The sequence below is a fragment of the Apodemus sylvaticus genome, chromosome 5 (assembly GCF_947179515.1).
Source record: "Apodemus sylvaticus chromosome 5, mApoSyl1.1, whole genome shotgun sequence".
In the NCBI taxonomy this organism is placed as follows: domain Eukaryota; kingdom Metazoa; phylum Chordata; class Mammalia; order Rodentia; family Muridae; genus Apodemus; species Apodemus sylvaticus.
Window position 1 is genome coordinate 72,671,266 of NC_067476.1, and position 13,917 is coordinate 72,685,182.

General features: G+C 48.4%; 1 protein-coding gene across 16 annotated transcripts in view; it reads right to left on the reverse strand.

The window, feature by feature from the left end:
* Madd (MAP kinase activating death domain) overlaps nucleotides 1-13,917 on the reverse strand; it is a 42,918-nt gene that overhangs the window by 18,451 nt on the left and 10,550 nt on the right. For 5 of the 16 annotated variants that reach the window (XM_052182924.1, XM_052182925.1, XM_052182923.1 and 2 more), the window contains exons 8-23: nucleotides 13,533-13,711; nucleotides 12,976-13,211; nucleotides 12,670-12,826; nucleotides 10,436-10,539; nucleotides 10,153-10,343; nucleotides 9,554-9,807; nucleotides 9,185-9,324; nucleotides 8,112-8,213; nucleotides 6,722-6,781; nucleotides 6,262-6,364; nucleotides 5,542-5,728; nucleotides 5,296-5,446; nucleotides 4,848-5,054; nucleotides 2,057-2,157; nucleotides 1,256-1,339; nucleotides 416-574 (exon numbers count right to left, since the gene is read on the reverse strand). In XM_052182924.1, the coding sequence (XP_052038884.1) occupies nucleotides 416-574; nucleotides 1,256-1,339; nucleotides 2,057-2,157; nucleotides 4,848-5,054; nucleotides 5,296-5,446; nucleotides 5,542-5,728; nucleotides 6,262-6,364; nucleotides 6,722-6,781; nucleotides 8,112-8,213; nucleotides 9,185-9,324; nucleotides 9,554-9,807; nucleotides 10,153-10,343; nucleotides 10,436-10,539; nucleotides 12,670-12,826; nucleotides 12,976-13,211; nucleotides 13,533-13,711 (2,415 nt within the window). Of the gene's footprint in view, nucleotides 1-415; nucleotides 575-1,255; nucleotides 1,340-2,056; nucleotides 2,158-3,184; nucleotides 3,239-4,847; nucleotides 5,055-5,295; nucleotides 5,447-5,541; nucleotides 5,729-6,261; nucleotides 6,365-6,721; nucleotides 6,782-8,111; nucleotides 8,214-9,184; nucleotides 9,325-9,553; nucleotides 9,808-10,152; nucleotides 10,344-10,435; nucleotides 10,540-12,669; nucleotides 12,827-12,975; nucleotides 13,212-13,532; nucleotides 13,712-13,917 lie in introns of all 16 variants that reach the window. The other 11 variants (XM_052182929.1, XM_052182937.1, XM_052182928.1 and 8 more) reach the window with 6 other exon arrangements.

Here is a 13,917-nt window from a genome sequence, read left to right on the forward strand (position 1 = left end):
AGGGAGGGAGGGAGGGAGGGAAGAAGGGAGGGAGGGAGGAAGGAAAGAAAGGAGGGAGGGAGGGAGGAAGGGAGGGAGGAAGGAAAGAAAGGAGGGAGGGAGGGAGGAAGGGAGGGAGGAAGGGAGGGAGGAAGGAAAGAAAGGAGGGAGGGAGGGAGGAAGGGAGGGAAGAAGGGAGGGAGGGAGGAAGGAAGGAAGGAAACAAAACACCAGACAGATGGAAAGAGAGAAAGATAAGATCCAGCTGCATCAGACCTCTGTATGACTGTGGCAAGGTTCCTCTTTCCTCTGAGCATGCTCAGCAAGGCTCTGCCTCTGAATTACACCTCTGGACCTACCGTTTCCTTCTCATTGTCTCTAAACCATTTTCTGCTCCCACTAAAGAAATGCTCTTTTGTTAGTAAATAAAGCTTACAAAGATGGTGCTTGTAGCAGAATTGGTTTCGATTTCGCTGTCGGACAGTGTGGCCCGAGAACCCGCCAGGTGGGCACTGCCTTCCCCGCCTGGCCCGTCACCCGCGTTGCTGCTCAGGTCACTGTCGGCTCCAAGGGTCTCTCCTGAACTATTACTCACCTGGGAAAGACAAAAGGCAGTAAGGGACAGTCCCAGAGAGGGACTCCCAAGGCCAGTTAGAACCCTATACCGATTGTTGGGGTTCTGTCTAAGCTCCACCCCACACCTACCTGGCAATGGCCAGGTATGCCCCGCCCCAGAGATTTGGCCCACTATAAGAGGGGCTACTTGCCCCTCCTCTCCCTCTCTTTGCTCTCCGCTCTCCCACACTCTCTCACCTCTCTGCCCCTTGGGCTCTCCTCCCCTCCACGTGGTCATGGCCGACCTCCACTCTCTCTATTCTCTCTCTCTCTCTCCCTCCCTCCCTCCCTCCCTCCCTCTGCCTCTCTCTACCACTAACTCCCATCCCCTACTCTGAATAAACTCTACTCTATACTATGCTTGTATGTGTGTGTGGTCCCTCAGGGGCAGAGGTGCCCAGGCAAGGGCCCGCCTGGACACCTTCCCTCATGCCACTGAGCCACACTCCCCCAACCCCCTATACTCTCCCCTTTTAAGCCCCTTCACTGATAGGAAAAGAATCATTTTAAAGGTGTGTCAGCTTTCCCATACACTTCTTTATAAAATGAGTGACATCCTGAGTCTACACAGCCATGAGGATCAGGCCTTCCCAGGGAAGAAGCCCTTCCAGGGAGAACCCCAGACCCCACCCACGAAGAGGCCAATGTGGTATTCCCCTACCACGGTGCTAACTTCAGAATCCTGACTTGAGCTTCGGATCATAACAGCTGGACTCACACCGATGACAGAGTCTTGATCAGTCCTCTGAAATAAGACAAAGGGACACCTATTTCTAGAGATATCCTGAGCAAATAATTTTTCTCTTAAATGGGTTGTGAGAACTTACATCATTAAAATAACACATTAAATAAATACACATTGTAGAAAACAAAAGAATATGGAAACAAACACAAGCCACAAGTCTACTGTCCACATTAACCTCTACTTTTAGTGTATTTCCTGTTAGCCTGTTAATCTTTTCTAGATATATTTAAAAACTAAGTTGAAGATGGACAGAGTAGCACACACTTTTAATCTCAACACTTGGCAGACATAGGCAAGATGATCTCTGTGAGTTCAAAGACAGCTGGGGCTACATATAACAAATTCTAGGCCAGCAAGGGCTAGACAGTAAGACCCTCCCTCTCATAGATATCACACACACACACACACACACACACACACACACACACACAAATTGTACTGTATTGCTAAATTTTTTAAACCACAACTAATTGTACTATTACATTTCATGACTATTTATTTAAGTATTCCTTATTATTGGTTATATTTGAGATTGCTTCCTTTTTAACTCTAAAAGTGGTATTAATGATATTAATAGTATAACTTTGTGATAGTCTTTATCTAGAATGTATACCCTGAATTTAATTCCCACTGCCAAAATATGTGTGTATGTTTGTGTGTGTGTCTTACTTTGAGTCAGTAATTTACCAAGTAGTTTTCAGGAAGTCCCTCACAAACCTGGGAAGCAGATGTCAGGCTCACACCACTGTCTGCGCTGATCTGGGACTTTTTCTCCTCTGTCTCACCCAGGTCAAAGACAGGCTTGATGCCCTCTGGCCCTGAGTAGGGAAGACTTGTGTTATTTAGCACAGAGATGCTCGGGGCAGGCTGGTGAAGGAGTGGGCCCGCAGCACAGCCTGCTCTACACCTAGTCATCGAATCCCAGTCATTTCCCAGGGACTGCTCCTCCCACCACTGGGACCCATGAGAAGAGGTCCCCAGAAGTCATAAGAACCAAGTAGTACATGAGACCTGGCCAAGGTCACTGCGGCCATCTTCTCAACTTGAGAAGATCCAGAGCAAATCATCCTAACACAAAACATTCCACAAACAAACCCCATTCCATGGTACCCAAACTTAAGAGTTTGTTTCACCTGTGCCTGAAACAGACCATTAAAGTATTCCCAGATGCTCAGTGATTCCTGACAAATGTGTCTAAAGAGGCCAGGAAAGATTAGGCCAAAAGAAAGGAGGGCACGCTGTTTCTGTGGGCACTGTGTCCCCCACCCTACACCATCTACATTTGAGACCAAAAACAACCCCAAAGCCCCTATTTAACTCACCCACCCAGGATGGTATGGCAGAAGGACAGAATGACAGCAAGCAAGAGAGTGTGCCTAGGCAAGCCGCTAGAGAGAGCCCGGACGCTACAGACTCAACACGGAGGGACAGCAACCATCTCTGCCAACTGCGCCCACAGGCCTAACAGTGAGGGAGGCACAGCCACAGAGGGCGCTGCGGTCTGCAGAAGTTCTCCCACCAGCTACAGAGCAATAGAGAACCAGCGTTTGGGTATTTTATTCAGTACACTGCCGCCTGAGTAGACGCCTGACTGCTAATGAAGGAGGGCACGGAGCAGCTCGCGCACAGACACCTAGGAGTCTCGCAGCGCCTACCTGCGTTCAATCCACACACAGCACTGCCCTCTCCCCAGGAATTCTCTGACCTCTCTTTACAACTCTTCCTCCAAATACCACCCAAGAACAAATTTGCAGTGGGGCTGACAAAGGGAGCCTGCCCCAACTGGGCCTGGGAAGTTGGCAGGTATGGGAGACTGGGGGACAGGAAGGGGCATTCATTCCTTACTCTGTTTTTCCAAAGCCTTTTGCTTTTTCACTTCCTGGTGCTTGTTCCACAATTCTACCCCAGATGCAATGCAAGCAGGAGAGAAAGACAGAAAGTCAGACTTGTCAAAGGACCGGAACCCCCCGCCCATGCTCATTCCGTTTCAGACACAACATTATCGGTTAAGAGATACCAAGATATCTTTATTTAGGTAGGGTTGAGGAATCAAAAATCCCATTTTTGCCCCTGAAGTCACGAACTGAAGACTCTAAATTTCTAGTCCTACTCCCAATGTAAACACTCTACAGAATTTTGAAGCTGAAAGGCCTCTTCATGAGACCCCTGTATTTTGTATGAGACACTAGACCCTAACTAGGCTAGAGACAGAACGTTTGACTCCTACCACGCTGTGATCTCTCTGCCAAATAAGCTGAGCAGCAGCCATGCTTACAAATCCCAGATAAGAGAGACAGTCTGGACAAGCAGTCCAAGAATCTCAGAGACATGAGCAGAAATCTGCTTGACTCCTGGACTGGACCAAGGCCATGCATTCAGTTAGCATTCCTCCTGTTGCCACCAAAAAGCAAATTTACCCTTAGAACAATTGCCTGCTCAACGAAGAGACCCATTTATAGTCACTATCTAAGAAAACAATTCCAATAGAAGTAATAGAGAACAGAAAATGGTCAAGACTAGCTTCTCAGTAATACAAATCATAGAAAATACCATTCAGAGCATTTTCCCCCCTGGAAGGAACTTCAGAGTTTATTTAAGTATATATAATCTCTTCGTTTTCTAGACGAGATGACAGAGATTCTAATAGGGGAGTGATTTGCCCAAGCACAGTCAAGACTTTCAGGGCAGCAGATCAATATTTTTCTAGAGCATCATATCAGGCAGGAGAAAGCCAGGCTTCACTACAGCTTCTAGAATATTTGCCAACCAGAGACCCGGAGACACCCTACGAAGAGAGCTGCTTGGTTCCTGTGAGAACCTACGACCATGGCTAGAGGCTGTGGCAGCGACGCAGCAGCTGAAAGCACAGAGACCAGGGACCAGCATCCAAGAGAAGGCAGCCCAGGTGGCGGGCGCAAGGCCAAGTAGAGTGAGCCAAACAGGTGACACCAGAGTGCGAACAGAGAAACTCCAAACATAAGTACGTCTTCAGTGAAGTCTGGGGTGCAAAGTCAGAAAAAGAGCTGGCTCGGAAATCTGTGACTTTGGAGTCTAGAACCCAAACAGGCCAGAAGGGAGCCTATTCCAGAGCAATGTAGTGCTTGGATGAGGGAACACTGGATGCAGAGACCCAGACGATCATAATTTTACATCCTAAAGAGGTATCTATAAATCTAGTAGTTTCCAGGAACCTGTTTTCTCTACGAAAAGAAATTCAGATGTAAATTAAAAAGGGACTGAGAATGCAGCTCAGACTCCCTGCAGTGCATCCCGTGGGTCTCTAAGCAGACTTCCACTGTTCTTCAAAGATGCTGGTGAGGTGGCTATAGAGCAAGAGGAAGACCAGACATGGCTAAGAAAATGCTCCTGGAAATGGACAAAGGCCTAGCTCCCTGTCTAAAAAGCAAGCATGGGGAAGAGAAAGTCAGGATTCTGGGTGGTCTGAGAGAATGGAGGGATATTTAAGAAGCCAGGCCCCTTTTGGCATATCAAACACAATAATACATACCAACAGACGCTACGAAATTCTCTTCCTTTAGACTTCTGGTATCCAGTTCTTTAGGACCCTTTCCTGTAGCACTGGGTGCCCGAGGACCCAGCTGAGGGACCCTTAGCTGGGCCATGGCCTTTGGGTCCCCCCGCCCAGCCAGACCAGGATCCTTGCCGACTGGGGTGTTTACATTCTCTGTTGGACTTTTCTTCCGTTTGTCTGGTTCTGAGAACAGGAACAAATACAAAAAGTGGTTAAGGGAGACATCAAGTAGAAATCAAGTCAGGAAAGTGAGATGAGGGGCACGATGCGGAGCACAGTCAGCACACAGAAAGAACAAGTAAGGCCTTGTGTTGCGTGGTAGGAATAATGTTTCTTACATACAGACATACCAGAATCAAAATCCCAAAGTGTGACAGTGGGGTGGCACTGGGAAGCCTGAGGGAGGAGGCAAGCAGGTCCCTACCTTTACTGTAGTAGTGGGTCTGGGCAATCTCCAAAAGCCCGAAGACGCTGGCCATGCCACCCAGGCCCGCATGGGCGTAGCACTGCTCGAGGCTGAGGACCGTGCACTTGAGGAGGTCCAGCATCCCCTTGTACACCTTCCGACTGATCTCCTGCAATGAGAGCCAGGTCCTACTGCTGGCCACCTTTCCCCAACATCTGAATCCTTCTGCCCAGGTGACCCCGACTCCCTTGCCCAAACACTTACCACGTCCTGGATGACATCCTGCCGGGCATCATCCTCGGACTGCACCGCGCGGTTCAGCTTGCTCAGGACAAAGACTCGGAGCTGCTCGCTCTCCAGCAGCCGGCGGACCTTTTTCATATTGAGCCAGCCCACTCCCTGGCCATCCAGCACGCTGTGGACCACTTCCTTCAGGAACTGCTGGTTCTCGCTACAGGGCCCACAAACCACCTCTGTGGTCATGTGATCCTTGGCGGAGCAACCAACCCCCCCTCTCACCAGACAAGATACATCTCGGGGTGCGGGGGGAGGGGGGGAGCATAAAGCCAAGTCTCCAAATGCTCATGACCGCCACGCCCCCATCTCCCCACACTCCTGCAGCTTCCCTTGCTCCACACCATAAACTGTTGCGGGGGACTGGCTAAAAATGGGAAGCGATGACAGAAAGTGATTAAATCTACTGTTTTGAGAACTGCTCTCCCAATCTTGAACATTCCTCAAAAAACAAAAACAAAAAAACTCCAAAAATTTTAAAAATTAGGAATCATTCCCTCCACCTGAGAACTTTGGAACTGTTCTGCCAGTTAAATGTGGTGGAGCATGCCCATAACCCCAGCACTTGGGAATGGACGTAGACATCAGTTCGAGTTCCTCCTCAACTACATACTGAGTTTAAGGGGAGCACTGTAAGAGATATGAGACTGTCTCAAGAAGAAAACAAACGAGCGAGCAGCCATTTGGTACCTAGAGTTGCTGGACCGGCCCTGTGGTGAAGGAGGTTCTCTTTTCACAGTCGGGCTGTGTTTGATGACAGATGACTTCTGGTCCACTAAGGCCCTCCTGTTTCCTAAATTGGGAAGGTAGAATTGAGAGACACATCGTTGGCACAGTCTGGGGGCTCACGCTATCATGCCCCTGGGTTGTCATAGCCTACACCCATTCTCCAGCTGGGCTGGGCAGGGTGATACCAGAATGTCACACAAAGGTAGGAAGCAGCCATGGCAGAGTGCAGGAGGTAGGGGCGGAGACCAGGCCACTCCACATGCACCGGCAGCATGCCCCACGGGCTGCATGGGTGTCGTGGGGGAAACGCAAGGCAGGTCACTCGTGTGACATTGCTTGCTCCGTGAGGATGGCCCTCAGGCAGGCAGAAAAGTTGCTAGGAAAAAAAAAAGGTCATGCACAGCTCACGGGGAAGACCCACCTTCACCACTCCCAGGGCCGGCTTCAGTAACAATCTCCATTAGAGTATTTAGCCCAAATACTGGGACAAAAATACACAATTAGTAGGTGCACCACAATACTTGAAACCCCTCTACCCATTGTCGGAACAGTAAGTCAGACCATCCGAGCGCTCTCTCAGAGCCTGAAAAGTACATATAACCTTGATTCTTGGGCACGTCAGAGCTGGAAGCCAAGTGACCAGGAGATAACCAAGGCTCTAAGAAAGAACATTCTTAGGCTTGGGACCTCTCAAAGCCAGGGGCGAGGGAAATGACACAGAGAGCCTTCAGGTACTAAACAGGCACATGCATGAAACGCTTGTTTTTGTGAAATATGTAGCACAGGGATCCTGAGGGCCTGTGGGTAACCACAAGGAGAGACATCTTGCAGATGCTGTCAGGGAAGTAAGGGTGCCTTAGTGAGGGCGGGGCATGGGTGGAAAGGCCAAGTGCAGCGCGGGTGATGAAGCATTGCATGCAGGGAGTTTCAGCCACGCCTCCCTTCAAATGCACTAGATGAAAGGCAGAGAGGCCCCCCACCTTTCCATCCCTACTCCACCCACCCATTTGAAACTCACTGGAGCAATGAGTTAGTTTTCTGTATTACTACTCTGCCTCCTTCAACCACCTGCCCCAAATACCTGGCCCACTAAAAAACATTCCTTAGGTTCCTGAAATCTCTAGCTGGATGTGATGGGCCATACATGTCTACAGTTTTAGTACTAGGGAGGTTAAGGAAGGAGGGCTCTAAGTGTGGGGGCTCTGCATAGAAAAACCCTGTATCAACAAAATGGCTGCTTCTTGCTGTGTATACTACTATAATTAAATATTTCAGGACAATATACAGAGATGACAAACAGACGCCAAATGAAATTGAGAAAAGGCCCCTCAAGCTACAAAGATCACAAGTGAAACTGCAACAAGATCTGAACTAACCCTAGAAGCCAATCAATACCACCAACAGACCAAAAGTTGGCATGAAGCCGTATGAAGCTAGCTTCTATAAATGCTGCTAGATTGCCCATAACCATCCTCCTGTGGACCAGCTCCTTGGCAAGTTTACCCAAGTTCATGTAGTAGGAGTCTGAAGACGGCTGAGGGCAGCTGATCATCCCTGTGTTAGCATATACTTCTGATAAGGTCCTCCCACACCACCGCTGTCCTACTGACATAACAGGGCCTCCTCCAGCTACAAAGACGGTTTCTATCCATAACCACCTAGTGCCTGCGTGTGCAGTGAAAGCCATGACAAGCAAAATGAGGCAGCAGCCAGGTTAAATGACTCATGGCACGCAGGCTCCTGACAATCACCCACATGTCTGACATGTCTCTTAGAGAAACCTGGTTTGACAAAGGGAGACGTGTAGTTACCTTTCAGGCTGGGGAATGGTGTAGTCTTTTCTCGGGCGCCTTTGGTGGGCAGGGTGAGGTTTGAAAGACTGAAGCTTGTACTGTGGTTCCGATACAGGCTGCCTACAGAGAGAAGGGTATGGAAATGAGGATGCCATGACTTACAGGGCACTCACCACATCCTCGAAAGTGACCGTTCCCTCATCGTCACTGCCCTCCTCTCAAACAGCATCCCGTTAGCTTAATCAGATACTCTCTGATCTATCTTAGAAAAGACTGAGTGAAACTTAGGGTAGAAGAAGAAACCCCAGAGAGACGTGCTCAAAATCCAGTCCTGGTTTTCTCAGGCTGCGCACCGTGACAACATCCATGTCTCGTTTATGCGGTTCGTTTATCTTTAGATCCGAAGTGCGACTGCTCCCCGGCTTCTCAGGACATCTACAACTACAATCATCCTTTACGGTGGCTCTCATTGGCCCCAGTCAGTCTACAGCCTGTGAGTGATTCTAGCCCTCAGGTGCTAAAAGCAAGCATGAAAATCGGCGGCATATATATATTTCAAACATGTCCATTACAGCTCCTTACCAGGCAAAGGCATATCCAAAACAAGTATTTCCACAAAGCATATGTAAAACTGTGTGATGATCTAAACGTAATATTTAATATTCTACTATGTCTGAAATACATATATGTGAGTGGGTTAGAGACACGGCCTGGTGAATAAAGGCACTTGCCACCAAATCTAGCAACCTGAGTTTGGCCCGCAGGAGCCACAGGGTAGGAAAGTTGTCCTCCTGCAAGTTGTCCTGATCTCCACATGTATGTTGTGACCTGTTGGTACATTTGTGTGTGGGTACACATATATAATACATACACACACACACACACACACACACACACATATACACACATACATACATACATAATTTAATGACTAATTTGGTTGGTGTTTCTTTTACCTCATTTAAAAACACTTCATTCAGTATCACCCCAAAGATCTGAATCAGGACTAATGTCAACCTAGCCCTACATCTCAAGTTCTGAGCAGCACATGCCCTGAATGGAGCAGAGGAACAAGAAGTTTAAGTACTTACTAGCAAAAGACATGATGCCCCCAAAGCCCTCGGTGCTGGTGTTAGAGACAGTGGAGTTGGGAGAGCTTGCTCGGGAGTCTGACTCTGCGTCCGAGTCGCTTGCCAGCTTCAAGCTGTTGGGCCGCAGCAGCTTTTGAGCCCTTGAAAGCACAGTGCCACCTATGAGTCCCAGGCAGGGGTACCTAATCTTGGGAGTGGGCCTTAGGCTACACTGCAGTTGCTGCTCTTATCCCATAATTTCTAAGTCCCTACTTCAAACAGCTTCCCTCTGGCAGAGCAGAGTCTGCAGACTTTCTCAGTAGCCTCGCCCAGGGTCACTGCGGTGGGGTCCCTTAGTCAGCCATCTGAGGAGGATCCCCAGGCTCTCACCGACTGCCACTGACATGTTGGTTGAATCGGGGAGTGTAGCTCTCCCCCTGCTCGTCGTCGTCTTCCTCAGGGGGGAGGCCATACTGGGGCTCGAAGTATGGATTGTCATAGGTTCGCTGGCACACTGACCCCTCTCCAGTCTCTGTCTGCCTCCTGTCCACAGAAGATTTGCAAATGCTGGGAGGCACAGGAGGGAAGGGCTTGGAGATGCCTGCTGCTGCCTTATCTCCCATCTCTGTAGAATCAGCAGCTTCCTAGGAGTCGCATTAAATAAAGAGTGATCACCCGATGCCCAGTGAAGATTTACCCATAGTTTCAGTTCAGTGGAGCAGACCAGACCTGTCAGATTCTTAGCCTACGAAATGTATGGGAAAAGCTACTGTGTTCTTGTTCTCTGGACTTACAGACTATATAAGTAGATAACAGTGACGCCTTAAAGGAAGTCCAATGACCTTCTTCCAGGTCATCTCAGAGGCTTATAGAGAAAAAAGATGGGAAAAGCACGGAACAGCTGCAGCAAGGGTTTCCATCCTAAACAGTTCAGGCCCTCACCCTAAGCAGTGGCTCTCACCGCCCGCGCCCTCTAAGTCCTCACGTACAGGGTGGGCACCGTGGACGACGGTGCTCGGGCTGCTGCTGGCAGTGGTGCTGGAGCTGGAGCGCAGCGGCGGGTTTTCCTGAGAGTTCTCACTGTCTGGGCCAGGCTCTTCTCCCTCCTTCTGGGGCTGCAGCTCATCAATCTCCACTTCACTGGCATCTCCCAGGGCTGCATGCGTCAGAGGATCCACATCTACCAAGAGAGACCAAGAGGTACAGACCACCTCAGCCCCAAACCCAAGCCCCGCCTAGCTCCTCCTGGCCAGTCTTCCCCAGTGTACTTACTGGGAGTGTCGCCATTGATGTCACATTTCATCATTTCACTGACGAAGTCCCCAAGGGAGGAGTAAGAAGAGCTTGAGTCATCATAATCCTGACTATCACTGCCACTGCAGAGTCAAAACAAAGAAAGGGAGAGGGGCTGGCCCCGGCGGCTCAGGCTGTTAGATGTCTTGCTGCCACGCCTGATAACCTGAGTTTGATCTCTGGGGCCCACATGGTAAAAGGAGAGAACCAACTCAATGGAGTTGTCATCTGACCTCCACATACAGAGAGAGCCACACAAATACAAACACACACACACACACTCACACACACACACAATAAATTGTTTTTAAAGGAAGGAAGAGAAGCTGAAGAAGTAGCTCGTTTGGTAGAGTGCCTACCTAGCATGCAGGAAGACCTAGGTTCAGTTCTAGCACTGTAAAAGCCAGGTAGAGCAGTACTCCTATAATCACAACACTTGGAGAGTAGAGGCAATAGAATTAGAAATTCAAGGTCATCCTTAGTAAATTTAATCCAGCCTAGGACACAGGAGACCTTTCTTCAAAATAAAATAGAAAGAAAGAAAACCAGAAAGGGAAGACAGAGGATTCCACAATCATTTCTTACAAAAACAAAAAGAGGAGCACAGCTAATTCAGAGTATGAGGTAAAATAAGATGTCAAGCAAATCAGTCAGAGTGATAATGGTGGTTAGTTCCTGTAACCCCAGCACTTGGGAAGTTGAGGTAGAAGAACTGAGTGAGTTTGAGGGCATCCTAGACTATAAAATGAAACACTATCTCAAAATACAAAAACATAAGAGGGCTGAAGAGATGGCTTGGTAGAGCGGGTTGCCGCCAGGAGGATTTGCCACAGGAGATGGCTCGGTAGGTAAGAACTTTCAGAAGCCCTAGGGTCTGACCCCAGCACTCACAATGATCATAACTCCAGTGCTAGGGAACCCAATGCTGTCTTCTTCCCTCTACAAACTACAGGCATATGCAAAATGCACACAAATACACTCAGGCAGGACACGGATATACATAAAATAATAAATAAATAAATAAATAAATCCCAAAACCCATACAAAGCAACCTACCAAACAAGGGCTAGGGATGGAGATCAGGTGGTTGAGGGCCTGCCTGGAAGGCAGGAGGCCCTGAACCCCATTCCCAGCACCACACAAACTGGGTGTGGCAGTGTAGACCTGAAACCCTAGCATTGCAGAGGTAGAGGCAGAGGATCAGAAGTTCAAGGTCATCATGAACTACATCTGAGCCCAAGGTAAGTCTGGACTTCATGAGATCCTACCTCAGAAAAGTAAAGCAAGGAAGCAAAGGGCCAACAAACACACAGGGAAAAGAAGGGAGTGCTGGGGGAGGGTGGGGAGGGGCTGGAGGGGGTGTGACCAAGATATAGTATATGTATGTATAAAACTGTCAAATAACAAATAAAAAGATTCAAAGGAGGAGGAGAAGGTGAAAGAGAAGAGGAGACCCCAGTAGATAGGAGAGCTTACAGCATAATCATGAGCCAGGGTTCAGATCCTAGCACTCACCTAACAGGTGAGGTGCACCAGAGTCCTGTAACTCCAGCCCCAAGAGATCTCATGCTCTTTTCTGGCTTGCACGCGCACACACACACTCATGCACATATACATTCACTAGATAGACACACACACACACATCCACATATACATTCGCTAGATAGACACACACATCCACATATACATTCACTAGACACACACACACACATCCACATATACATTCACTAGATAGATACACACACACATCCACATATACATTCACTAGACACACACATCCACACACACATCTACATATACATTCACTAGATAGACAACACACACACACACACACACACACATCCACATATACATTCACTAGATAGATACACACACACATCCACATATACATTCACTAGACACACACATCCACACACACATCTACATATACATTCACTAGATAGACAACACACACACACACACACACATCCACATATACATTCACTAGATAGATACACACACACATTCACATATACTTTCACTAGACAGACAGACACACACTCACCCACATATACATTCACTAGATAGACACACACACACAGACATACACACAAACATACACACTAAATTTTTTTAAAGAAGAAATCTGGCTAAAATATAACGCAGAGCTTCCAAGACTCACACACCTACAGCTGCCATGAGACTTCTGCCTCCTCGCACAAGGGACTGCTCACCTGTCCTCGGTGGGGTCAGAGTCAGAATCGCGCTCAGGTGGCACGCTCAGGGCCTCGGCCAGCTGGGAGTTGCCATCATAGACTCGGTAGTGGATAGGCTGCAGCTGGTGAGCGTACCACTTTGGCTTGTCACCAATCAGGGCCGGATCAAATGTATCTACGCGGAGAGGAAAATCAGTGAGCAGTAGAGAAAAGAAGAAAGTGGGGGAGAGTCTAATGTAATAAAGGGGTGGGGGGAAGGGAAGCAAGGGCGGGGCTGTCAAGGGGCAAATGCAGGGAGGGGCAGCAGAGAGCAGGTGGACTCACTGTTGTGAATCCGTTGGAAGGCATAGTTAGAAGGGTTCAGGATCCATTCTCCAAAATACTCCACAGCTTGAGTCCTGGCCAGTTTCTCAGCAAAGGAAGTCTGCCGGGGACGTGAGGCCAGGAAGGAGCCAGCTTGGAAAGCTACCACGGGCCGGGGGAAGAGCCGCAGGGTACGTGTGTGCATCTGAAAGCCCTGCAGCACGTTAGCAGAGTTGAAGAAACGTACCATGGCCACTCTGGGAAAGAAGCGGGTGGTGAGATAATCCAAGACCCATACCCTGGTTCGTTAGGATAGCTACGATCCAAGGTCTTACTTAGGCCACCTCCCAACACCATCACTTAACAGGTTACAACACCATCAGAGAGATCTTAAAGAACCATCAGCCTTTCTCTTCATGCTGAGAGTATGAGCTATTTCTTCTTACTTTTGCTACTAAGGTAGAAAATATAACCAAATAGCATACACATTTTGTATATAAGGTAAGTCTGGCTCTCAGAAGTAGACTCCCCCAAAACCAAGAGATCAGAGAAACAAAGTTAAGAACTCATGGTCTTACCTCGTTGCAACGTCGACGGAATCTACATCATTGCCATAAATGAGTGGGTTGAATTCAGTGGAAGGTGTGGACTGAAGGTCATTGGATGGCCTTCCCAAAAGAAGTGGGATCTCCTGGCCCTCGTGGAATTTCTCCAGGTTAAGAATGGGCTGGGTGTTGAGACTCATGCTGGCTAGGGCCTGTGGAACAACAAAAAGTCCTCAGATAAGACAGATTCTCAGGCAGCCCATCTCGGCTCCTAGGGAAGAGCTGTTTAAGGTCTTCACCTGTCACTGTGATCAAACATTTTCTACAAAGAACTGTGCTCATTTGAAAATCACGACCAATTCATTATAGAGTGGGGAAGAAAGAATCTAAATATTAGGCAGAATTATACAGCTGTCCA